The 26,755-nt window shown below is 54.7% G+C and overlaps 4 protein-coding genes across 4 annotated transcripts; 3 read left to right on the top strand and 1 right to left on the bottom strand.

The window, feature by feature from the left end:
- Nucleotides 1-1,132: 1,132 nt before the first annotated feature.
- Nucleotides 1,133-4,930, bottom strand: NCS57_00649300 (uncharacterized protein; the record flags this gene model as incomplete). Its single annotated transcript, XM_053056379.1, has 3 exons — nucleotides 1,133-3,911; nucleotides 3,961-4,662; nucleotides 4,791-4,930. The coding sequence occupies 3 exons, from the start codon at nucleotides 4,928-4,930 to the stop codon at nucleotides 1,133-1,135; spliced, it is 3,621 nt and encodes a 1,206-aa protein (XP_052915334.1).
- Nucleotides 4,931-6,567: 1,637 nt separating this feature from the next.
- Nucleotides 6,568-11,731, top strand: NCS57_00649200 (uncharacterized protein; the record flags this gene model as incomplete). The annotated part of the gene is made up of 2 exons (XM_053056378.1): nucleotides 6,568-9,940; nucleotides 9,993-11,731. The coding sequence occupies 2 exons, from the start codon at nucleotides 6,568-6,570 to the stop codon at nucleotides 11,729-11,731; spliced, it is 5,112 nt and encodes a 1,703-aa protein (XP_052915333.1).
- A 1,558-nt stretch (nucleotides 11,732-13,289) lies between these two features.
- On the top strand, nucleotides 13,290-15,138 carry NCS57_00649100 (Nuclear distribution protein nudE 1; the record flags this gene model as incomplete). Its single annotated transcript, XM_053056377.1, has 2 exons — nucleotides 13,290-13,520; nucleotides 13,603-15,138. The coding sequence occupies 2 exons, from the start codon at nucleotides 13,290-13,292 to the stop codon at nucleotides 15,136-15,138; spliced, it is 1,767 nt and encodes a 588-aa protein (XP_052915332.1).
- Nucleotides 15,139-18,993: 3,855 nt separating this feature from the next.
- Nucleotides 18,994-26,055, top strand: NCS57_00649000 (uncharacterized protein; the record flags this gene model as incomplete). Its single annotated transcript, XM_053056376.1, has 4 exons — nucleotides 18,994-19,188; nucleotides 19,299-19,564; nucleotides 19,617-24,469; nucleotides 24,518-26,055. The coding sequence occupies 4 exons, from the start codon at nucleotides 18,994-18,996 to the stop codon at nucleotides 26,053-26,055; spliced, it is 6,852 nt and encodes a 2,283-aa protein (XP_052915331.1).
- Between the last annotated feature and the right edge of the window lie 700 nt (nucleotides 26,056-26,755).

Below are 26,755 nucleotides of genomic sequence, written 5' to 3'. Positions count from 1 at the left end.
TCTCTATTAAGCGCTGCGATTACAATGATAACCACTCTTCCTCACTGTTGGGCGCATTTTACACCCAACACAGACATGGACTTGAAACAGGATGCCCAGATGGATTGGCGCTATACCGTTGACGATAGGCCATACCTGTCGATCCAGATAATTGATTGCCATCAAACCCTGAAGCCTGCGAGGGTCGCCGTTGTAGCGTCGGCGTTTTTCTTGCATAGCGGGCAATCCATGACTCGGGTCCTTGAATAGCCAATTGACCGGGCAGTTTATTCTGTTGCCTGGACCGGGGAACCAAGGATACTCGACAAGGGTGCATCAAAGAGGAAGCTGTTTACGGCATCCCCGCTCTTGTATTGATGTGGCGTCTGGAGGATTTGCGCAACCAAGGAAACGGATCTGCCGTTGTTGGAATAGAGTTGCTCCTAGATACGGTTCAGCATAACGATGGGTAGTCTAATGGATCTAAACATACCATTGACTGATGTAAATATGTATCTATTCAGTTAATTCATGCCTAACAGTAGAGACAATTGCTCAAATTATTATTAGATCCCATACATAGTCGATATCCAACATCCTCGCAGTCACACCATGCTCTTCTCAAGCGACTGCGGAGAGACACGCTAATCTTGCCCATCGTCTGACTGTGGAGTGTCATCAACTCTTCCGTTTGGTCAAAAAGAAGAAAAGAAAATCATATTAGCGCTAATCTTGAGGATATCTCGTTGGTGGCCATGTGCCCATGTATGTAAGCTGTAAACCAACAACCAAGCATCATCCCCCGCTCGACGTCACCAACACCAATTCCAGAGACCAGCATCCATTCGCATTTCCTCCCCAGTCTTGCTTATGTCCCGTCTCATTGGTTCCGCACTCATCGGCACATGACCTGCCTTCGGTGTCGCCGTGAATGCACCTCAAGGGTTGGGAATCGTAATAGTACAAAGTATCCATGCGTGAAATCCAAGTCCCGTCAGTCGCGCCTCGTCTTCATCCTTGTTAGTACCCGTCTTTTGATTCCATTCTCGTCTTTTCCTTCTCCCGTTCATGGCATTAAACGATCGTCATTTCAACTTGGGTATCGTCCAAAAGAGTGTCTTCGTAGTTGTTCTTCTCCAACAACTTGTCCTGTTTACAACTCGTCCTTTGCGTGCTGGAATGACTCCTTGACGGCTTCGGTAGCCTGGCTGGCAGCGCTTCCGACCTTCTCGCCGACAGACGACGCAGCCTCGTTTGCCTCACTAGCAAGGCTCTCGACGCTGGCGGCCGCCGTGGCGTAAGCAGCCTGGAGTCGGGAGAGCACACTCTCGGTAAACGAGGGCTCCTTGCCACTGATGAGTTCAGAGACAAGCTCGCTCACAGACTCGTATTGCTTAGCCGCCTCGGCTGATGCAGTCACTGCAGATGCTGCAGCTGCATCCGAGGCAATAGACGCCTTGTCGGCGGCGGCATCGGTAGCCGCGGCTGCATATGAGCTGGCATCACTCCAGATGTGCTCATACCACGCAATCTGAGTAGGCTCTCCGTAAACCTGGCCGCTGATCTGCTCAACGATTGTGTTCCAAGACTCGGCAATAGCCAGGCCTGCGCTAGAGATCTGCTCGCCAGCAGCATCCACAACAGAGGACACGGAATCGTCGACAGCCTGGGCGGCCGACTTGATTGTGTCACCGGCGGCCGAATAGGCAGATCCAGCCGCATCACCAGCAGCCTGGGCAGCAGAAGCTGCTGACTCCCGAGCCACAGAGGCAACAGATGAGGCAGATCCAGCGAGGTCGGTAGGGGTAGGAGTGGCCGTCAGAGATGAGAGGGCAGAGGAAGCTCCAGCAATAAAGCTAGCGTATCGGTCCTGGGCAATACCAAGACCAGCGAAGTAGTTCAACTTGGCCTGCTCGTAATACTTCTCCATCGACGATGACGGAGTGGGCGTGGCGAGACCCATAGCGATGAGTGCGCTCTGGTACTGGATCTCAGCCCACAGACGGCCCTCGTTGAGTCTCTGAGAAGCGATAGACTCGATGCGTTCCCAGTCAACCCAGTTAGGGACAGTGGTCGTGGCAGGGAGTTGGGTTGCCGTTGTGGCAGCCTCGACAGCATGGTTGAGCTTATCGCCAGCAGCTGAAACAGCCTTGTCGTATGCCGAGGAGACGGATGCGAATAGCTGCTCGTGGACTGGCTTGGGAGTACCGTAGATCTGTGCAGACACGACAGACAGAGCACTTGAGTACTGCTCCGATGCTCGAGAGACAGCGGTCGAATAAGCTGCCTGTGCTGCGTCGGTGGCACTGGCAATATAATCTGTATCCACGTAATCCTCGAGGACGACTTGTCGGTGGGGGACTTCCTGAGCCGCGGCGCCGAGGAAGGCTGGCTTGACATGCTGCTCGTTGGACAGCGGCGTCTCGTCGCGATGCGTTAGGGGGTCCTCCTCGATCTCGACGAGGGGCTCGTCGTCGGCCGGGAGAGGATCTTCACTACCGTTGCTGACTATCGAATGGGTGTCACCCATGAGCACTTCAGACGCTTCCGAAGCAAAGGGGGTCGACGTACTGCTGTCTTCTGGTTCTGCGTCCTTTGTGGCCGACTCGAACGTCTCTGAAAGCTGGCTTGAGACCTCTTCAATCACACTGCTAGCAGACTCGGAGGCTGATGAGGCCAGGGCTTCTTCGGTCTCGGAAACCTCGTCCGCAATGCTGCTGGCGCTCTCCTGTCCGTCAAAAGCGAGGCTGGAAGCATCGCTGACTACCGACTCGATCGACTCGGAAATAGCAGAGGTGGCCTTTTCGATAACATTCGGTTCATCGTCAACAACCGAAGAAACCTCCTCCTTGACGGGCTCAGCAATAGACGACACAAAGTCCTCCAGGTCTTGCTCAGCATCTTCGGCTTGAGAGGTGGCCTCTTCAGCAGAAGCGGAGAGGCTGGAAACAACGTCATCTTCGGCAGGAGTCTGCTCGTCAGCGTCCTTGGACTCTTCGGCCTTCTTGGCCGCGATGGCTTCCTCGGCAGCAAGCTTCATCGCGTCGCTATCAAAATCATCCGACGAATCTCTGGCCACAACCTTCCAGCGGGCAACCTCCTTGAGTCGAGCAAGCTCCTTGGCAGCCACGGAAGCGATCTCCATGCCCTCATCCTCAACCTGTGCAGAGGCGTCTTGCGCCTGGAGGAGGCTAGGGTGCGTGACGATCAGCTGCTTGAGTTGCTCGGTCCATTCGTTGAGGGTGCTCTTGAGCTCATGGTACTTGGCCCAGTCCTTGTATGTGACGCCATCAGTCCATGCCCACCTCATGCCAATCTGCTGGAGGGCGAGGTTTCTAGTCTCGTCCAGAAGCTGGAAATGAACATCGGCAACGGTAATGACGGTCTCCTGAAGCTCCTTCTCATAGCCCTCGCGCCATTGTCGAATGGCCTGGGCCTTCTTCTTAATAGCCATGCCGGCAGATCGTACCGCAGCAACAATCTTCTCATCTACATTGTCAGTGTTCTCATCGACCGATCCAGCCAACGCCGAGATCTTGATCCGAAGAGCCTCAAGCTCCGAGGCAATCGTAGACTCGAGGTCGTCAAATAGCTGCCTGCCAGTGATCTGGACATTCTCCTCGATCATGCGCTTCGCAATCTCGTCGACACGTTCTTCCAGGTCATTGGCGCCCTCATCAGCTTGAGAAGCAAACTTGGTCTGCCAAGTCTCCAGATCATGGGCCACCATTTCTCGAGCCTTTCGTCGCTTCTCGCTCTCGTTCTCGGTGGGGGGAGGTGCCTGCACAGGGTTGATGTACTCTTGAGTGACGGACTCGGTCACAGGCTCGGGGCTCTCCGTAGCGACCGGGACCTCAGAGGATGTCTCGACAGAAGTTGTGCTCTGTGGAGAGGGCCTCTGGAATGACGAAGTAGTGGTATCTGTGACATAGCTGAGAGACGTAAGTATGGCGCTTTAACAAGGAACGCCGAGCATCTTACCTGGTCGAGTAGTTGTCGTGGACAGGCTTGACCTTGGTCTTGTAGCGACCCAGGCGTTCACCGATACGGACCAGCTGAGGTTCGACATTCTGAACGTAGACAACACGAATGTGAGGCCAGACGCTTCTGTCAAGGAAGGCATAAGTCTTGTTCCAAGCCCAGTAGGTCGTGGGAAGGGCGGTTCGGACGGTGAATTCAGAGGCTGCGTCATAACCCTGAACAGCATATGGCTGCACAAACTCATAACCCGGTCGCAAATATTCGTAGTAGACTTGTAGGCCGTTGGTGCGAGCAATGTCGTAGTAGGGGCCAAGGGCCTCTCCAGCCTGCTTGACGTAAGGGCCAACGGTTTGGTCATATTGCGCCTGCGCAAGACCCTGGTACTTGACGAGCTGGGGCTGGCCATTCTTCTCCCACTGAGCCCAAACATAATCCTGCACCTTCTCGGCCCAGGGAGCTCCATATTGGATCGCATATGCGCGAGCGGGCTGCCAGACTTTGCTTTCAACAGTCTCGTAGTACGGTCGGGCGACTTCGACATAGGGGGCCGCATAGTGGTCGTAGTAAGGTTGGACATGAGGCGACACGGCGTCCTTGATCTGGAAATAGGGTTTGCAGATGGAGGGGGAGGTCTCGTCGCAGGCTTCAAGGGACGAGGGGCATCGGAAGAGGACGGTCAAGATGGCAGCCCATGTTGCGAGTCTGAGGGGGTACAAGTCAGTTATCAGCTAATAGAGATTCAGAATGCAAAGATGAATTGACGCTGATGAAAGAGCGGCCAGAACAAAGCTCGGGCGAACTGGCAGCGATGACGCGCAAACAGGACATACCTTGCGACGACATTGAATGTCCAAGCCAAGAAGCTTCGTCTCTTCTTGACAGCTCTTCTTCGGCCGGCTAGGGACTTGCCATTCGCCATGCCGTTGGTGTGGCCGTTGCCGTTCATGATCGAGCCGGCGGACTCGGCCATGGTTGATAGAAGCACGCGCTGCGGTCAGGACGGTTGATGACGGGAGCTTCCGAAGAGGGGAGCAAGCAAGCCAAAAGATGATGCAAAGTAACAAGTTTGATTGTGCAAAGTGGCGCAAAAGCGAACGACTTCAGAAGAAATCCGACTCGCGACGGGAGAGACGTATCCAGCCCTTCCTGCCAGTCAGTTTCACGATCCACGAAGCCAAGTTGGGATTTTTCGGCCAGCGAGCAACTGGACTGGGAAGCTCGGGGGTGAGGTGCTTACTTTTTTGGATAGGCTGCAGGGGGTCAGTCCGGCAAGCGTTATGGATCTCGGGACAGGAGCAGGAGTGCTTCTGCGACGTAACTCGAGACGGGAACGAGACGATGGGCTTGAACGTGCAACACAAATGGTCACTGGTGTGAGCTTCTTTGACCCTTTATTATTTTTCTACCAGGAGATGATCAAGAGGGCGGGAATGATGGCAACACCGGAGCTGAAGTCGTTGTTCCTTGGTTGGAATTGGAGGGCACCAGCACATGTACAGTGGTGTCATCCGTTCCCCCACCAGGTTTTAGCGGTTCGCATCAGCGCGGCCTGGCACTTTTAGCGGCATTTGCTCAGCGATTTGCAGCCTGTCCTGCATCTTCGAAACACTTGATGGATGGTTGCGACGTCATGGAGAAGCACAGAAGCTTGCTTTGGTCCAGATTTTCAGTGGCATCATGGCTTTTTGGGATCCGAGAGACGAGATTACAGACATTGATTGGTTGCTGTTTCGACTGGAATGCAGACAGTCGTGAACTGGAGGTTGGGGCAACCTGAGTCTTCTATCAGGACTCCAAACATGGAACGTCAGGGGATGCCGTGATGGTGACTACGGTTATTTTAACGTGTTTTACCATCGAGCCTCGGCTCCGTTTCCGTACCATTAATTCCAATATTAATGATCCTTCAAAGTAAAAAGAGCTATCTTGAACAAATACAGGTCCATCGCAATCGATCATGTCCATCACGAATCTCCTGGTTCAGCTTCATCATGCTCTCAAACGATGATCATTTCCCATGTGACACGCGCCTCTCGGTCCATGACATCAGCTGCGCACATCAAACTGCCAGTGCTGCCTCTGACACGTGAGGGTTCACGGAAAGCGGCGGTGTCGGACTATCTGCTTCTCCGAAGCCTTGTTCGCCGTTTCGGAACTCACGCATCGCATTGCGTTGGGGCTGGATTCCGCCAACCGTACCTATCTCCGCCGTGTTGCGTCTTGTGGGGTCGGAGTGGCGGTACTGTAGTTGCAGCCCAGGCCGACAGCCACTGTGGAATTATTAACCACCACGTCTCATCACCTCTATTTTGAGGCCGACGACTACTCCCGGTCACCTTGTCGACTTTTCACTCTCGACTGAAGAGACACATGCTCACCGGCTTGGCCGACTGCATTGTCGCCGCTATTTCACTTGTCAGGTCACCTTTTCCTGCCTCCGTGTCCCGTTCGCCGCTTCGATTCCCCGGTCTTCGGTCCGCTCGCGCCCCTCGAACATCCTCTTGATCGGCCAGCGCATGGTTCTCCCAACAATTCCTTCACAATAAGCCCCTCGTGGGCGCGATCGATTTCTTCTAGAATCGCCATCGCTGAATATTATTTGCCGTCATGGAGGACCTCACCTCGAGCATGAAGCTCAAGGGCCTTCACCGAGCCGCCACTCGATCCGACGACATGAATCAGAATCAAGATGCTGCACCTGGAATTTGTCGAATCTGCAGAGGGGAGGCGACTCCGGAGGAGCCTCTCTTCTACCCGTGCAAATGCAGTGGTAGTATCAAGTATGTCCACCAGGACTGCTTGATGGAGTGGCTTTCCCATTCTCAGAAGAAGTACTGCGAGCTTTGCAAGACGTCGTTCCGCTTTACCAAGCTGTACGCGCCTGACATGCCTCAGTCCCTTCCGGTACACGTTTTTGTTGGACATTTGGCCAAATATTTGTTTCGAAATGTCTTGGTCTGGCTTCGTGCTGCCATGGCCATCAGCGTCTGGCTATGCTGGTTGCCCTATTTTATGAGATCCATCTGGTCATTTATGTTCTGGGTCAGCGATGAAGGCTTTGGCAACACTTCTATGCTCTCGCGCAACAATGAGACTACGGATGCAGCACTTCAACTGGCTGCAGGTCTCGATACCGGCACATGCCCCGCGAGCCCCCTCTTTGCGCCCACGACGACATCTGCTTCAGCCGCCGAAGCCCTCCTGGAATCCCTCTCTGGCCAGAATATCTCCGAGTTTTTGATGCGCATTCTCCTAGGCTCGTTGGGAGTGCCCGTCAAGTTCGATCGATCCGACTCGTCTCTGGAATCAGTCAATGCCTCGTTGGAAGCTGCATCGATTGGCACAGCGCCACCTTCGTTACTTGGGGAGGTGGCTTTCTTGAACAACCTCACCCGGAACCCAACGCTTAATCGGACCGTGATTTCGGTGATTGAGGGTCAAATCATCACTGTCTTGGTCATCATTTGCTTCATTCTAGTCATCCTGGTCAGGGATTATGTCGTTCAGCAACAGCCCGAAATGAACATGCGCGCAGCCTTTGCCGGCCCCGAAAACCCCCTGGCAGCCCAAGAACCCATGCTTGTCCGGGCCGAGATTGCAGAAGACTTGCGGGGTCCCGATGAGTCGGATGACGAAACTCTGGATGATGGGGAACAGCCTCATGTCGGTCCCGATGAAGCTTTCGCTGCCGAGGTCGAGCAGGTTGCTAACATACGACTCCTCCGTCGAGCATCATCCGATCTTCGCGTTCCTCCAGGGATGGTTGAATCCGAGTCTTCTCCTCTTGAGCCTCGCCCTGTTGAGGCTCGTCCTGTTGCTCCAGTTGCTGCCGAAGAACCCTCTACTGTTTATGACTACATGCGCATATACCACAAGGCAGGCGGCGAAGCTGAGAGAATCCTGCAGATTATCGAAGAGGAAGGGCTTCAGGACAGACTTGCATACTGGGTGGACGTTACGCGCCGATCCATCCGGGATCGAGAAGGCGGACCCTCTGACGTTGCCCGACATCCAGAACAAGCTGATGGAAGAGATCACCCAGAAAGCCCAGGTTCTACTGCAGCAAGCTCATCCAGAAATGCCTTTACCCCTCCCTCTGAGGAATTTCCTATCTCCTTTGATGAAGCTGGCGATTCGGCATCCGGAAAGGGGAAGGATAAGGAACCGCTACCCGCTCTTCCTGATCAGGACTTCGAGATAGACCCCTGGACAGGAACCTTGTCACCAAACCCTTCTCGTCCGCGTGCCGTATCTGACGGCCCTCAGCTTCACGACACTATCAATCCTTTGGCCAACAACAGCTGGTCATTCGCTGGCCTCCCCCAAAACCCCGAGGATGAGGGTTCTTCATCCCAGGCCCATGACCAACCCCAGGCTCGTGGCCCGTACGGCAAGTTCAAGAAATCCCGTTCTGGGCCAAGAAGCGACGTAGCTGTGACGGGATTCGATGAAACTGATGAATCCGATGTACCTGATGAGCCCGAGCCATCAAGCGTTCGTCATGACTTTCCCGAGTTCAGGGGTCAACAGGATCAACGCCTTCCTCTGGATGACCACCACCATGATAGACGAGAAACTCCGGAAACACAACTGCCTGTCCAGGGTAATGCTGCTGCTGCTACTGCTGGTGGTCAGGATGATGGCCCGGCACCTGGCCTTGTCGGTAGGGTGACCGATTTCATGTGGGGCGACTTGGACGAGCAGCAACACGCCCTTCAAGATCTCCATCACGCCGACGACGATATTGGCAACCTTCGAAATGATCTTGACGATTGGGAATTTGATCTTGACGACCTTGGTCGGGACGATGCCCCCGGAGCCGGCGGTGCCGACGACGAGCCCGAGGATCTCGGTGATGCCCAAGGACCCGGTCTTGACCAAGAAGCTATGGAAGAGTTGGAAGACTTCGAGGGCGTTATGGAGTTGATTGGCATGCGCGGTCCTATTGCCGGACTCTTCCAAAATGCCATCTTCTGCGCCGTTCTCGTCTCGGTGACAATCTTTGCTTGCATCTTTGTTCCTTACAACATTGGACGTGTAAGCGTTTGGATTCTTGCCAACCCCATGCGCCTCGTTCGCCTGCTTTTTGAGCTCTCAAAGCTTCTTCAGGATGCTGCTGTTATGGCCGCCGGTCTGGCCTCATGGGTTATTTTGAACATCATCGACATGTTCACCGGTATCATTGGAGGCTTCATTGGATCCCAAGTCCTATCAGCCAGAAAGGCTGCCTGGATGCTATGGACGAGCGCCGGGTCCCGAGTTTTGGATTATGCATTTATGGACTTTCCCATGTCCGCCTCGGAGATGCAGAACTTTTCCGCCATCAGTCATGGCGCTCTGATTGCAGTCAAGCAGAACATTGGTGCTGTTTTCACAACCATCAGTGACTCGGTGGGCTTCATTCTCGGCGGCGGTCTTCTATCAACTGGCCTATCTCTGGAGACTATCACCTCCGCAGGCGACATGGCCTGGTCCAACCTGCTCGCTCTCTCGTCCGCATTCCTGAACCCGAACTTCTGGGTCATTGATCTTAGCGAACCTGATGGGCCGGCTGTCATCAATCCCGTCCTAGCCTACTGGTCTGGGTTGGATCGCTTCTGGGCCATCCTAGCTGGCTACGTGACGATTTTCTTCGCCGGCGCCATGTACCTGAAGCGAGGAAGTCCATTCTCGAGGGGCCACATCTTGCAAGCTTGGGAGGCGGGTGTCATCGACACCTTGCATCAGGCCAGTGGCATCATGAAGGTCATCATGATCATTAGTATCGAGATGCTCGTCTTTCCCCTCTACTGCGGTCTCCTCCTCGATGGTGCCCTTCTGCCCCTGTTTGAGAACACGACCTTCAAGTCTCGGATGCTCTTCACCTATAACTATCCTCTGACCTCCGTCTTTGTTCACTGGTTCGTTGGCACTGGGTACATGTTCCATTTTGCACTGTTTGTGTCAATGTGCAGGAAGATTATGCGTCAGGGTGTTCTCTGTAAGTCCTCCTTATTCTTCAGCCAAATATCTCAGAGCTAACTTTGCAACAGACTTCATTCGTGACCCGGATGATCCCGAGTTTCACCCTGTCCGCGACGTCCTAGAGAGGAACCTAATGACACAGTTGAGAAAGATTCTCTTCTCGGCATTTGTGTATGGCGCACTTGTTATCGTTTGTCTAGGAGGCGTTGTATGGGGTCTCTCCTACTCCGTGCCTGATATCCTTCCGGTTCACTATTCCTCCAATGAACCGGTCCTCGAGTTTCCAGTCGACCTCCTCTTCTACAACTTCCTCATGCCGCTTGCAGTTAACTTCTTCAAGCCTGGCGATGGGCTCCACGCCATGTATACGTGGTGGTTCCGGACATGTGCGCGCAGCTTGCGGCTCACTTTCTTCCTGTTTGGCGAGCGAAGAATCGACGAAGAGGGAAGCCTCCATATTGGAGCTGATCGCAGGTTCCGAGAACTTCCCTGGTATAAGTGCTTCTTCTTGGAGCTGAACCACAAGTATCACGTTGTTCCCAAGACCTGGACAGACTTTTTCGACGGGGGTGATGCCAAGCCTAGGGCTCCTCTCACCCAGAGCGAAATCCACGCCCTCACCCGGGCGAAGAATCGTTTGAGAGACGCCAATCAGCTGACCCAAAGTGGTCACTTTGTTCGCGCTCCAGCCTCGGACCGTGTCAAGATTCCCAAAGGCAAAAAGGTGTTCCTCGAGGTTGACGAGCGCGGCCGGAGAAAGGACAAGCAAGACGACACTGATCTGTACGCCGGTCCTCAGTATCAGATGGTGTACATCCCTCCTCACTTCCGCGCGAGAATCTTTCTCTTCATCTTATTTATCTGGGTGTTTGCGGCGATCACTGGAGTTGGCTTCACCATCATCCCGTTGGTGTTTGGTCGACGAATGTTTAAGATGCTGATCCCGGAGCACATCAGAACCAACGACATTTATGCCTTTAGCATCGGTGTTTACCTCCTCGGTTCCCTCGCTTATCTGGTCTTTCACATCCGAAGCGTGTGTTCCAATGTGCAGCGCGGGGCACAAAAGTCTTGGGAGTGGCTGACTGCTGGAGAGATCGGCTGGCGCACCGCTACTGTCCTATTGCGAGGAGCCAAGCTGGTTTATGCCTACTTTTTCCTCCTCGTGGTATTCCCACTTCTTGTATCAGGGCTACTGGAGCTATATCTGGCAATTCCTCTCCACACGTATATGTACCCACCTACCGCGGCGTCAGTTCAGGCATCAAGAGAGGGAGGATCCGAGGCAAGCCGACATACAGTCCGAGTCATTCAGGCTTGGACCCTTGGTCTACTCTATCTCAAGCTGGGTGCTCGCATGGTTACGACCTTGTTCGCGGATACTCGACTTGCAGTTGCCGTGCGGACGGTGCTACGGCGCGGCTGGATGCACCCCGACATTGGCGTTTTGACTAGAGCTTTTGTTGTCCCTGGTCTAGCCATATCAGCGGCGGCAATCCTAGGACCTCCAGCCATCACCGACGGCCTCATCAAGTACGGCTTGATTGCAGGCGCCCGACCTGGTGCGAATGAGCTGGCGGAGGTGGCACGGTTGGCGATTGTGTATCGTCAATCGTACCCAGCCGTTGCACTCACAGCCCTACTCGTTAAGAATACGGTAGGGTTGGTCAAGGTATTCAACGGATGGACAGCCCGTATCCGTGACGAAGCGTACCTGATAGGCGAGAGACTACACAACTTTGGTGCTGCTGCAGCGGGAGCAAGAAGAGTTAGAGGCGCTTGGAGAGCCGGAGGGGCAAGACTATAGAAGATCAGGCATCAGTTGGTATATTGATTTCTATTATTTTACGTCTGTCAATACTTGCATCTATTAATGCGGAGTTGGGTCCCACGGGTTTGGACCCATATTCACAACCACCCTGTACCACAACACTCAAGAGCCCGGACAACCAGAAAGCGGGCCATCACACAAGGCTATTCATGTAGCACCTCGATCATTTTTACTTAGAAGCGTTGGTTTCGGTCCTTTGTATTTTTTCTTGGAGCGGGCGAGGTCCGTGGGAAAATAGGTAGATCCATCCTTTGGCCAAACCGGTCTGTACACATACAAAAGATTATGCTCTCAGACAGCAATGCACACCGCCATCCCTTGAGCTATGAACTTTCGCACTCAATTAAATGTCAACACTAAATACTACCACGTAGTATGTTAACACCCTTGACAAGTAACATGCAGAGATTAAAGACCAACAGCATGCAGGTGTCGGTCATTTCTCGATCTGCCCCTGGAGAACCCCTGGTCTGGGCTCTGTTGCATTCTTGGCGGCTTACGCTGGGTCGTAGTGCTAAAAGTATGGTAAGTATGGCGTCAGTATACTTTGGCGGCTTCAATTATTGACGGGGTTATGATCTAGATGTAGATAGTCTGGATGAATACGACTCAAGACCGTGTCCTATTTGGACAAGTCTGAGCCCTACGTGGACAGTGCAAAAGAAAGTACGTGCGCTTCGGCAAACATAGCGGGCCGCACTCAATTCCTGACGATACGGCAAAAAGCAATTGTGCCCCTGACACATCGAGAACCTCTCAAGCCTCGTCAGTCCTGACTTGATACCCATTGATAGAACAAGGGGAAAATTGGAAACAATGGAACAAAGGTGGCTTAAAGTGCAGGAGTGGCTTCAGATGCAAGTCACGTGAAGCAGAAACACACTGTTGCCCAATGGTGGGGTCGAGAAGGGGACCGAAAGCGCCCTTGTTGCCCATGGCTGCCAATAACCTTGCCCCAAGGGGCTTAGTGCATGATGCCGGCCCAAGGAGAATGGGGGGCGCGATGTGTCGCATCAACAGCGGTCGTCACAGGCCAAAACAGCAAACACCCTTTAACATCCAACAACCATCACCAGCATTGGCGGCGACGTTTCCCTTGGAACTCCGCGCTTCAGCGGCCGCGAATACTAACCCAACAGCAGCAGGACAAGGTAAGATCCAAGGTAAGTGCGGTTGCCGCCCGAGAAAGAGGTGATTCCATTTCGAAGGAAGCCCTCTTATTCCCACCACTTCAGCTGGCCCTGCGAACGGACGACTTGGTCGGTGAGTAACGTCCCCCGCCTGTTCTTGTCCCAGACGCCGACTGACGGAGGGCAACAGCTGCGCAGCGGAAAGACACAGTCTGCACACAAAGAGACGACGTCTTTGTTCCGTCCTTTTTCTTTTCGACCACCCTATTTTATCACCCCAGCCCCAGCCTCCGACACCGTCGTCACCGCCGACCCCGTACCTTGGTTCCCTACCCGAACCAAACCACACCCATGCGAACCCGATCGAGCCAAACCATCTAGATACCCGATCGCTACTATCCGTCATGGCTTCAGAACCCCCTTCATCCCCGCCCGGCGCGGAAGCAACCGCCGAGGACACCCTCAACTGGTACAAGGCGCAGTATGAGCAGCTTGAGTCAGAACTCGCCGAGTTCAGAGAGTCGAGCAAGGAGCTGGAGCAGGAGTTGGAGAAGGATATTGAGAGGGCGGAGAAGCAGGAGCGCATTTTGCAAGAAAAGGCCGAAACTCTGGGCTTCGAGGTGGAGGAGTGGAAGGTGAGTCGAACCACCCCCAACAGAACACAAACCCGACTAGCAGGACACTTGGCTAACTCGACGGCTACGTTGTCGCGCGCAGAGGAAATACAGAGAGTCCAAGACGGAGGCTAGCGCATCCCAGAATGCGCTCGAGAAGGAGATCACGACACTGCGAGACTCGAACCGGACTCTGCAACTGAAACTGAGGGATATTGAGGTGGCCAACGACGACTTTGAGCGACAGGCGCGCAACACCACGTCATCGCTGGAGGACATGGAATCCAAGTACAACCAGGCTATTGAGAGGGCGGTCATGATGGAGGAGGAGATCAAGATGGGCGAGCAGGAGCGTGAGCAACTTCGCATCGAATCTCAGCGCTTGCGCGAGGAGCTGGGCGACCTCAAGATCGAGGCCGAGCTTCTTCAGGACAAGATCAAGAAGCAGGAGTCCCGTCATCTTTCCACCATCTCGACCGACCTCTCCGTTCTCGAGTCGCCAACCTTTGACCACACCGGATCCCCAGGGTCGACGGCCAGCTCGCCTCTTATCACAACACCTCCCGAATCCAAGTCGCCTATTCCCGATGGCGACACGCTGTCCGAACTCCCCGATCCTCCTTCGCCGCCCATGTCGGATGTCTCGGCGCCTTTGCCCAAGGTCGCATCTACAAGAACTCCGGCTGTGTCTCGAAATGGCCGCTCTCGTCTTCCTTCGTCGTCTGACAACAGCATTACCCCCAAGCCCCGGGCTAAGCCTCCCACCAAGACGACGAGAGCACCTGGCAGCCGAATCTCGACTGGCGGCACTACGACTATGCGCACACCTGCGAACCGCGCCGTTGGACCTCGCTCGGCTTCGCACAAGCTCCCCGCTTCCAACTCGCTTACGCACATCCGAACCCTTACTGCGCAGATGCAACGCCTCGAGGCTCGCGTGCACTCTGCACGATCTAAGCTTCCCGGGCCGACGCGCACGCCAACACGAGCTTCGCCGCGCTCCTCCGTCTACGGAGTCAGCAACGTGCCTTCAACGGTTACGATCCGTTCTCGCAAGCGCACTGTGGGCTCTACGACGTCTTCTGTAGCCGGTGACGACACCACCCCAACCAACAGTCAGAACTCTGGGACATCCAAGGGTAGCCACATGCCCCGACTTAGCACGTCTGGGGTCAGCCGGCTGTCGTTTGGACCACTGCCGAACCGTGGGGGCCCCGAGTCAGAAATCAGCAGGCCCAGCTCACGTGCTAGCGTCTCGTCGTATGCTCGGCCACCTTCACGAACCGCTGGAGACATGATCCCGCGACCTGTCTCTCGAACATCTCTCACAGGAACGCGAACTCCTATGGGCCGGCCCCGTTCATCGCTTGGAGGCTCGATTCACGGTCACTCTGCCAGCATCAGCCATCTCGATCTGGAGGAGGAAGACGAGACCGAGTTCCGGACTCCAAGCCGTAGAGGTACATACTCCAAGCTGGACCCTGACGGAGGTATGACCGGCATCCCCGCCCCTGGCAGCGGTATCCCTATGCCATCAAGTCGGCGCCAGAGCGGTGGCCGACGGACTAGCAACGGGCCAATGAGATCCAGCATCTCTGCTGGGCACAGGAAACTGAGCGACCTGGGAGAGACCTACTAAGCAGTCTCTTCTCGGCAACGCTCCGAGACTGTCCCAGTTTACGATTTTCTTTCATTTGGTTTTGCTTCACAGCGGTTCGAGCGGTTACAAAATTGGCAGCATTTTCACCTCGGTCAAGGATATCCATCATACAAGAAGGGGTGGGACGGCTCGGCATGGTTCACAGCAGGCGCTTTGAAGACGGTGTTGATGATGATTACGGAATCCATTCTTGTCTCTCTGGCAGACTTCGTTACTAATACCGCTTGTTTGGGTACATGGGGTTTCGGCAACGGGGTTTATGGACGTTATGAAGAGATGGCATCTGATATTTCTTTTGTTTTTTCTATTATCCCGAGGGGCCTGGCCGGGCTTTATACCTACGAGGTACTATACCATACCACACGCCTTGGCCGGGCCTGACGGGACGGGGGTGTACCGCTGCAAAGCGAGTCATCGACCAGGCTGCCCGGCTGGCCTTGACGGCTCAAGCTGGCGAGCGGGTAATACTGGGGAAGATGATGCGAGGCTACTTCTGGTTCCCTCGCGGGGGCGGAGAGGGCGACATCGACAGTGTGGGGAGTGGTTCGATGTCTGACAAGGCTGGCGAACGACAAACGGCGGCCCGTGAATTAGTTAAACCTATCTTATTTTCCTTTGTTGATCAGGGGAGGGGAAGGGGAAGAGAAGAGGAGTAGATACAGACTGTGGAGGCGTACGATAGTATACCTTAGCTTGAGGACTGGGAGATGCCCGGCCTTGAAAACGCCCAATACACAACTTGATACCATTAAGTGCTGTTTCTGGATTTTGGATTGACTGTGGGGCGGTGATATGATGGAGGATCCCGGATATGGAATGACAAGGTGATGCACAGATTTACAGAGATTGCGCCTCATCATACTGCAGTGCTCGGTGCCAGCAATGAATTGAGTTTCCAACCTGCAACGCGCGCAACAAGCCGTTGAGATTACACGAGACGGTGGTGATGATCATCATGTTGAGCGTTGTTGCCTCAAGACAAGCTAGTCTGAGATACCGGGTGCAACTCTGAAGCTCAACTGTAGAATACCCTGCTCACCATTGGCCCTGCAAAGTCAAGGGAAAGAGATCGGCATCGGCATCTTGCATGACGTTCCAACCTCAACCCTCGAAGGGGGTGGGGGAGTACGTACTACAGTTCCGCTGGCCCAGCGCAGTGTGTCTATCTCTGAATCAAAACCTGCAATCTTTTGCTTTGGATTTGCCGGCATCCCGGGGACGCCTACAATGTTGGGACTCGGAGGATGACCGCTCAAGGCTGCGGCTCTGCGGCGGCCCGCGGGACCCCGAGGGGGCATCTAATTGGCAGAGGAACCTGATACATGGATCCAGATTTCGGGTTTGGGGCTCAACAATTGGGGACGGCTCCTGTTCCATTTTTTTTCTTGTCTCTTCTTGTGCCTGGGGGTGGGAGAATTAAGGTAGGGCGCTAGTGTCATTGGGCGTTAGCGGAGAAGGCAAGGTACATGATGTCTGTGCATGGGGTTTGATATGGATGTCTTGGATGATTGGGAAGTTTGGGGTTGGGAGCGGGCTTGGAATGTCAAGGGAGAGGGAAATAGGTTGTTGAATGACATTTGGAGATGGAGGCATTTTGCCTTATCGCGATGACGAAAACTCTAGATGTGATATCAGAGGCTTGTGTTGAATGCTGGGGATGACCTGACCTTTGACAGGGGTGGATGAAGCATTTACACGGGAGTGGAGATGTTCATCTTGGGATAATGGAGGCTCATGGAAGAAGAGGGAGCTCAGGAAGCTTTCTAGCTGGGCTTGGCTAGGTAGTAATGGATACCCAGAGCCACGATTAATAGTAGGATCGACCCAATTGACCACGATTCATCAACCCTCTGCGCTGGGATATTCGCAAGGTCAAGCGAAATGACAGCCCCTTGTCCCTGTTGACGAAGCTCCCGCTCGGTACAGTGTCGTTCCGGGCTAAGGGACACACACGTCACTTGGAAAAGAGGGCGTTTTGGAAGCGTGGCTCAACGCCGCGCATCAGTCGCTCCCGACTGGCTCCCAACACCTGGGCTTGCGCCTGTGGCTTTTTTTTCGGATGGACACATCCCTGGGCAGCCTTGCGATTCACGACTGCGAGGCTACGAGAGAAAGGCTGCTGTTGCTGTGGATTATATCGTGACGTGCATGCGATTTTCGTGTGGTCAGCCCGGACATGTCGGTAATGAATTGGGATTCTTCGGGAAATCGTATTGTCCAACTGGTGATCGATCGGGTTCCGAGTAGCTCGACATGGGGGCGTAATACGTGATGCCTTTCTTGGGGGCTAATTTCAATTCTTATTCAATTACTTCTGCTCATCTTCGATTTCATGCGTCTATCGTTTTCAGGCAATATTTGGTCGTGGATGCTCGTGTCATGACGACATATCTTATCCATCTCATCTCCCCGTCTCGCAGCTCTTTATGTCGGACGGCCACTTACACGCACAGTCAGCTGATGGCAGGTCCAGAATGAGCAGGTCGTCTGGTTATCAGCCATCTCGGTATCGGAACCCGTCAAATAGAATCAATCAGACTCATGATCACGCCTACATCATGAGCAATCATCATCATCATGGTCATCAATTATAAGCCGGCTTCCGATGCGGATTCCGGCAAGTCGTTCGGTCTCCGTCTACGGGCTTTGTCTCCAACAAACCCGAGAGTCCCCGCGATGGGAAGGGGAAATCTTCCACGCCCCCCTTACTAAATATGCCCGCTCAACCGCGCTGCTCCCCGGAGCCGCCTGGCCCGCCTTGGCCCTTTGGGAGAGAGAGAGAGCTTGACGGGCATCCCCACCTGGAGCGAGTGCCGGCCCCTCAACCCTCGACCTCACCTCACCCATTGAACTTCCATGTCTCCCGCTGGACCCTGAAAGGACGCGCCAATTCCACCTGGGAGATCACCACCTGGGAACTCCACCGGGCCACCTCCAATTTTTTTTTCTTTGGGGGAGTCAGTGTGTCACTTTTTTCCCTCTCTTCCCCTTTGCTGGTTCCTAATCCCGGCCCCCCCTCCACCCCTTGATCGCTCGGCTTACGCCCGGCCTTCCATCTTGTCCTCCCGTCCCAACAGTTCTAGTTTGTCTCCCCCGCCAGCTGCCGAGCAAAGGGCTTGCCACCACCTAGCCAACAACAAGTGAGCCCCCCTAGGTTAAGCCAACAGTAGAGACAGAGTGGAGGTCAACAACCCGCAGAGGAGGGACCATCCGTGGCGGGATTAGCTCCAGGTGCAAGGGGATTGGGCAGATCCCGTAGCATTGTGCATGTCTTGTAGCTTCGTTTTTTTTTTGTACTTGAGGTCTCCCGCATCCTTCAGACAGATTCTCTCCTCTGATCTTTGTCCCCCTCTCCTCCTCTTCTCAAGTCCCATAGAGAATCAATTGGAAGACGAACAGGTTGTGAAGCCCTGTTCTCTGTATAATCCCTGGACGTCCTCCTCACGTTCAGTACATACAAAGTCTTCTCTCCCATCCATCCTATCCTATCCACCTCATTTTAATCCCCCTTCGCCCTCTTGTATTATTTTTTAGCGCGTATACCAACCGCTCCCACCTACCGGGACGCTTTCCACTGAGCCTTCCCAACAACAGAGAAGGTCTTTGTTTTTTTTCTGGGTCGGAGCTACCCCTGCCGTGCCTGCCCTGCGCGCACCCGCCTGACTGGACTGTGCCGGTTCATGACGCCCTGAGCAAAGACAGCGAACCAAAGCTCATCAATTCTTCCTCCTCCTGGAAACCTCTTTTTTCCAACAAATCCATAATCTCCTCCGCCCGCGATTCTTTCTTTCTCCTCCTCCTCCTTCTCTTTCACATACACACAACGCAGAAGCCATGACTGAGATCTCAGCTGGTGCCCAGGAGGGTGCCAATGGGCGGTCGGTGCCCTACGTCAATGGCAAAGCGTCGTATGCAGAGAAGTTCAATATCGCAGACCACTTCATCGGCGGAAACCGAGTAGAGAATGCGCCTCCCAGCAAGGTCAAGGACTTTGTTGTCCAGAACGGCGGTCACACCGTTATCACCAACGTGAGAAGCCCCTTTTGCGAGTTTCGAGGTTCCCGGAGCGGCATCTCGACCCCGCCAAATCCCCCATGGTAGAATTGTTGAGCTGACCAGAGCTTGCTCGCGTGGTACAGGTCCTCATTGCGAACAACGGTATCGCCGCCGTCAAGGAGATCCGATCAGTCCGAAAATGGGCCTACGAGACGTTCGGCGACGAGCGAGCCATTCACTTCACCGTGATGGCTACCCCCGAAGATCTGCAGGCCAACGCAGAGTACATTCGAATGGCCGACCACTACGTCGAGGTTCCCGGCGGCACCAACAACCACAACTATGCCAACGTCGAGCTGATTGTGGATATTGCTGAGCGCATGAACGTCCATGCCGTCTGGGCTGGATGGTGAGTCTTTGCTGGCTGCGATTCTGTATACACGAGATACTGACCAACTCAGGGGCCACGCCTCCGAGAACCCCAAGCTGCCAGAGTCGCTGGCCGCCTCTCCAAAGAAGATCGTCTTCATCGGCCCCCCCGGCTCCGCCATGCGATCACTAGGCGACAAGATCTCCTCCACAATCGTAGCACAACACGCCGACGTGCCTTGCATTCCCTGGTCGGGAACTGGCGTCAGCGACGTCGCTGTCGACGACAAGGGCATTGTCACCGTTGCCGACGACATCTACGCCAAGGGATGTGTGACCTCGTGGGAGGAGGGTCTGGAGAAGGCCAAGGAGATTGGCTTCCCCGTCATGATCAAGGCCTCCGAGGGTGGTGGTGGTAAGGGTATCCGAAAGGCCATAGCCGAGGAGGGTTTCGAGGCTCTCTACAAGGCCGCCGCCAGCGAAATTCCTGGCTCTCCCATCTTCATCATGAAGCTCGCCGGCAACGCCCGACATCTCGAAGTCCAGCTGCTTGCTGATCAGTACGGCAACAACATCTCCCTCTTCGGCCGAGATTGCTCCGTTCAGCGACGTCACCAGAAGATTATTGAGGAGGCTCCCGTCACCATTGCGAAGCCCGACACGTTCAAGGCCATGGAGGAGGCCGCTGTCCGTCTCGGTAAGCTGGTCGGTTACGTCTCCGCTGGTACCGTCGAGTACCTCTACTCCCACGCCGACGACAAGTTCTACTTCCTGGAGCTCAACCCCCGTCTCCAGGTCGAGCATCCTACCACTGAGATGGTCAGTGGTGTCGATCTGCCTGCTGCTCAGCTGCAGATTGCTATGGGTCTTCCCCTTCACCGCATCCGCGATATTCGACTCCTGTACGGCGTCGACCCCAAGACGTCGAGCGAGATCGATTTCGAGTTCAAGAACGAGGGCACCGCCCTGAGCCAGCGACGACCCCAGCCCAAGGGCCACACCACCGCCTGCCGAATCACCTCTGAGGATCCTGGTGAGGGCTTCAAGCCTTCCAACGGTGTCATGCACGAGCTCAACTTCAGGAGTAGCTCCAACGTCTGGGGTTACTTCTCCGTCGGTTCGCAGGGTGGTATTCACAGTTTCTCGGACTCCCAGTTTGGTCACATTTTCGCTTATGGCGAGAACCGTTCTGCTTCGCGGAAGCACATGGTCATGGCCCTCAAGGAGCTGAGCATTCGTGGTGATTTCCGAACCACCATTGAGTACCTCGTCAAGCTTCTCGAGACCGAGGCCTTTGAGGAGAATACCATCTCCACTGGTTGGCTGGATGAGCTCATCTCCAAGCGTCTTACCGCTGAGCGACCTGAGACTATGCTCGCCGTTGTCTGTGGTGCCATCACCAAGGCTCACATTGCCAGTGAGGCTTGTATGGCCGAGTATCGCGCTGGCCTCGAGAAGGGTCAGGTTCCCTCCAAGGATATCCTGAAGACGGTCTTCACCATCGACTTCATCTACGAGGGTTTCCGATACAAGTTCACCGCCACCCGTGCCAGCTCTGACAGCTACCATCTCTTCATCAACGGCTCCAAGTGCTCGGTTGGTGTCCGTGCTCTGAGCGACGGTGGTCTCCTTATCCTGCTCGACGGACGAAGCCATAACGTCTACTGGAAGGAGGAAGTTGGTGCTACCCGTCTGTCCGTCGACAACAAGACCTGCTTGTTGGAGCAGGAGAACGATCCTACCCAGCTTCGCTCTCCTAGCCCTGGTAAGCTCGTCAAGTACACTGTCGAGAACGGTGCCCACGTCCGAGCTGGTCAGACCTATGCTGAGGTCGAGGTCATGAAGATGTACATGCCCCTCGTTGCTCAGGAGGATGGTGTTGTCCAGCTCATCAAGCAGCCCGGAGCCACTCTCGAGGCCGGTGACATCCTTGGTATTCTTGCCCTGGATGACCCTACCCGCGTGAAGCAGGCTCAGGCCTTCGTTGACAAGCTCCCTGCCTACGGCGAGCCTGTTGTCATCGGTTCCAAGCCCGCTCAGCGCTTCTCCGTCCTCTACAACATCCTCAACAACATTCTTCTCGGCTACGACAACTCCGTCATTATGCTGCCTACCCTCAAGGAGCTCATTGAGGTTCTCCGAGACCCCGAGCTGCCCTACAGCGAGTGGAACGCTCAGTTCTCAGCCCTCCACGCCCGCATGCCCCAGAAGCTCGATGCTCAGTTCACCCAGATCGTCGACCGCGCCAAGTCCCGACACGCCGAGTTCCCTGCCAAGTCCCTTGGCAAGGCTTTCCACCGGTTCCTCGAGGACAATGTCGCTCCTGCTGATGCTGACATGCTCAAGACCACCCTCGCTCCCCTTACTGAGGTCATCGACATGTACTCTGAGGGCCAGAAGAACCGTGAGCTTTCCGTCATCAAGGGTCTTCTCGAGCAGTACTGGGAGGTTGAGAACCTCTTCATGAACCAGCCTCAGGAGGATGCTGTTGTTCTTAAGCTCCGTGACCAGCACAAGGACGACATCATGAAGGTTGTTCACACTGTCCTGTCTCACAGCCGTGTGAGCGCCAAGAGCTCCTTCGTCCTGGCTATTCTTGAGGAGTACCGCCCCAACAAGCCCAAGGCTGGCAACATTGCTAAGAACCTTCGCGACACTCTTCGCCTGCTCACCGAGCTCCAGTCTTCGCGCCCCACTTCTAAGGTCTCCCTCAAGGCCCGTGAGATCATGATCCAGTGCTCTCTTCCTTCCCTCGAGGAGAGAACCGCCCAGCTGGAGCACATCCTGCGCACCTCCGTTATCGAGTCCCGATACGGTGAGACTGGCTGGGACCACCGTGAGCCTAGCCTGGACATCATCAAGGAGGTCGTTGACTCCAAGTACACTGTCTTCGACGTCTTGACCATGTTCTTTGCTCACGATGACCCCTGGGTGTCTCTGGCTTCTCTTGAGGTTTATGTTCGCCGAGCGTACCGTGCCTACATCCTCAAGTCGATCGAGTACCATCAGGACGAGTCTGACGCCCCCCTGTTTGTGTCTTGGGACTTCCAGCTTCGCAAGCTTGGCCAGTCCGAGTTCGGTCTGCCTCTGCAGTCTGCTGCCCCCTCTACCCCTGCTACCCCCAGCGGAGGCGAGTTCAATTTTAAGCGAATTCACTCGATCAGCGACATGTCCTACCTCACCCACAAGTGGGAGGATGAGCCTACTCGCAAGGGTGTCATTGTTCCTTGCAAGTACATCGACGATGCTGAGGATCTTATCGGCAAGGCTCTTGAGACCCTGGCTACTGAGCAGAGGCAGAGGAAGAAGCACACCACTCCCGGTCTTATCCCTGACCTGAGTGGTAAGCGCAAGCCCGTCCAGGCTAAGCAGGAGGTGGAGGAGCTGTCCGCTGTTATCAACGTCGCTATCCGCGACTCTGAGACCCGCGATGACCGTGAGACTCTTGAGCGCATCCTGCCTATCGTTGAGCAGTACAAGGATGAGCTCCTCGCTCGAGGTGTCCGTCGTCTGACTTTCATCTGCGGTCACAGTGATGGCTCCTACCCCGGGTACTACACTTTCCGAGGACCCGAGTACAAGGAAGATGACAGCATTCGTCACAGCGAGCCCGCTCTTGCTTTCCAGCTTGAGCTCGCTCGTCTGGCCAAGTTCCACATCAAGCCTGTTTTCACTGAGAACAAGAGCATCCACGTGTACGAGGGTGTTGGCAAGGCTGTGGACACTGACAAGCGATACTTTACTCGTGCTGTCATCCGTCCTGGTCGTCTTCGGGATGAGATTCCCACCGCCGAGTATCTCATCTCTGAGGCTGACCGTGTCGTTAACGACATTTTTGATGCCCTGGAGATTATCGGCAACAACAACTCCGATCTGAACCAGGTCTTCATCAACTTCACCCCCGTGTTCCAGCTCCAGCCCAAGGAGGTTGAGGAGTCCCTGCAGGGCTTCCTTGACCGATTCGGTATCCGAGCTTGGCGCCTCCGTATCGCTCAGGTCGAGATCCGCATTATTTGCACGGATCCCCAGACCGGAACTCCTTACCCTCTCCGTGTTGTCATCACCAACACCTCCGGCTACGTCGTTGACGTCGACATGTACGCCGAGCGCAAGTCGGAGAAGGGCGAGTGGGTCTTCCACAGCATTGGCGGTACCCACGAGAAGGGTCCCATGCATCTGCTGCCCGTCTCTACTCCCTATGCCACCAAGAACTGGCTCCAGCCTAAGCGATACAAGGCTCACCTCATGGGCACTCAGTACGTCTACGACTTCCCTGAGCTGTTCCGACAGGCTATCCAGAACACCTGGACCAAGGCCGTCAAGCTTCAGCCCAGCCTGGCCTCTCAGCAGCCCAAGACTGGTGACTGCATCAGCTTCACTGAGCTCGTGCTTGATGACAAGGACAACCTTGACGAGGTGAACCGTGAGCCTGGTACCAACACTTGTGGTATGGTCGGCTGGATCTTCCGGGCTCGCACCCCTGAGTACCCCAACGGCCGACGATTCATCGTCATTGCCAACGATATTACCTACAAGATTGGTTCTTTCGGTCCTAAGGAAGATGACTTCTTCCACAAGTGCACTGAGCTTGCTCGCAAGCTGGGTATTCCCCGTATCTACCTGTCTGCCAACTCTGGTGCTCGCCTTGGTCTTGCGGATGAGCTCATGGGCCACTTCAAGGTTGCTTGGAATGATGCCAACAACCAGCAGGGTGGCTTCCGATACCTCTACCTTGATGAGGAGACCAAGACCCGCTTCGAGAAGGACGTCATCACCGAAGAGGTCTCTGAGGATGGTGAGAAGCGACACAAGATTGTCACCATTATTGGTAAGGAGGAGGGTCTTGGTGTTGAGTGTCTGAGGGGATCCGGTCTTATTGCCGGCGCCACCAGCCGAGCCTACAACGACATCTTCACCGTGACCCTGGTGACCTGCCGATCAGTTGGTAAGTTGATTTGTCCAGTAACGAAAGTGCTTCTCTAACATTCAATAGGTATTGGTGCTTACCTCGTCCGTCTCGGTCAGCGTGCTGTCCAGATTGAGGGTCAGCCCATCATCCTGACTGGTGCCCCTGCCCTTAACAACCTGCTTGGTCGTGAGGTGTACACCTCTAACCTGCAGCTCGGTGGCACTCAGATCATGTACCGCAATGGTGTCTCCCATATGACCGCTAACGACGACTTTGCTGGTGTCTCCAAGATTGTCGAGTGGATGTCGTTTGTTCCCGAGAAGCGCAACAGCCCCGTGCCCGTCAGCCCTAGCGTGGACGACTGGGACCGTGACATCACCTACTTCCCTCCCCAGAAGCAGCCCTACGATGTCCGGTGGATGATTGGTGGCCGCGAGGGTGAGGACGGCTTCGAGTCTGGTCTGTTCGACAAGGACTCGTTCGTCGAGGCTCTCGGTGGCTGGGCCAAGACTGTTGTTGTCGGCCGTGCTCGTCTTGGTGGTATCCCCATGGGTGTCATCGCTGTCGAGACTCGATCGGTTGAGAACATTACTCCTGCCGACCCTGCCAACCCTGACTCTATCGAGCAGGTCAGCAACGAAGCCGGTGGTGTGTGGTACCCCAACTCTGCCTTCAAGACTGCCCAGGCCATCAACGACTTCAACAACGGTGAGCAGCTGCCCCTGATGATCCTTGCCAACTGGCGTGGTTTCTCTGGTGGTCAGCGAGACATGTACAACGAGGTGCTCAAGTATGGTTCCTTCATCGTCGACGCTCTCGTCAAGTACGAGCAGCCCATCTTCATCTACATTCCTCCCTTTGGTGAGCTCCGTGGTGGATCTTGGGTCGTCGTTGACCCTACCATCAACCCCACGGCTATGGAGATGTACGCCGATGTCGAGGCCCGTGGCGGTGTCCTTGAGCCCGAGGGTATCATTGGTATCAAGTACCGCAAGGACAAGCAGGTCAAGACCATGGAACGCATGGATCCTGAGTATGCCGGCCTCAAGAAGCAGCTCGAGGACCTCAGCCTGTCTACCGAGGAGGCCGACGAGATTAAGAAGAAGATGGCCATCCGCGAGAAGCAGCTGCTGCCCGTGTACGCCCAGATCGCGGTTCAGTTCGCCGACCTGCACGACCGTGCTGGCCGCATGAAGGCCAAGGGTGTTATCCGAGACTCTCTTGAGTGGACCAACGCTCGTCGCTACTTCTACTGGCGTCTTCGCCGCCGTCTCAACGAGGAGTACATCATCCGCCGCATGACCTCGACCATCATCAGCACTTCGCACAGCCAGACTGCTGCTAAGAACGCCGAGACGCGTGCCAAGTACCTGCACCTTCTCCGCAGCTGGTCGGGCATTGTCGACTGGGAGAAGGACGACCAGGCCGTCACTGAGTGGTATGAGACTGAGCGCAAGACTATTGGTGAAAAGGTTGATTCTCTCAAGTCTGAGGTGCTGGCTGCCGAGGTTGCCAGTGTTGTCCGAGGCCACGCCAAGGCTGGCTGGACTGGTGTTCGTGAGGTCCTGAGGGTCATGCCCGTTGAGGAGCGGGAGCAGATTCTCAAGTACCTCCAGCAGTAGAGAGGGGATTAGAAGTAGAGGAGGAGGATAAGAGGACATTCGATTCGGAGGAATCTCCTAATGTGTGTTTTTAGAGGCGATTTACGCTGCTTATGGTTTTACGTCACGTCGTCAAGACATTAGAAATGATGGAGGATAGAGAAGTGGTGGGATGTGTATGAGGCGTAAGGCATTGGATTTACAAGACATGTTCAATATCAATATTTCTTTACCATGCATGACTGATTGACTCGTTGATGTGAGGTGATTGAAGTGAATGTGCTGCTACTCAGGAGGGAGTAGATATGCTACATGCAGTGTGCACTTGGCTCCATATCCGTCATGCTCTACTTAGGTAGTAGTAAATTTATGACCAGGTACCTTGATAGAATGGCCTTAAAGTAGGACAAATTGTTTTGAGGCAATAATGTCTCTTATCAATTTTTTGAATGTTATGCCAACACCTAATAACACTTCTTCTCACGCTGTTCATGCCTCATCCTCACGTCCAAGACTAAGTCGTGATAAATTCACCTACTCTTCAATGCCCAACCTGACATGAATGTGCCCTCGTTGTCTTGGAGACCAAGAGAACCCAGCTTCACAACCTCAAACTCGCTCGGAAGAGGCCTCAGACCGTTGTCACCGAGGATCCACGGCCAAGGTCGTATTGTCCCCCCCCCAAAGCACTTGCTGAAGCGGGACTTGGACGCGTCGCTCA

The sequence above is a fragment of the Fusarium keratoplasticum genome, chromosome 4 (assembly GCF_025433545.1).
Source record: "Fusarium keratoplasticum isolate Fu6.1 chromosome 4, whole genome shotgun sequence".
NCBI lineage: Eukaryota > Fungi > Ascomycota > Sordariomycetes > Hypocreales > Nectriaceae > Fusarium > Fusarium keratoplasticum.
This window is presented reverse-complemented; position numbering and strand designations above follow the sequence as displayed.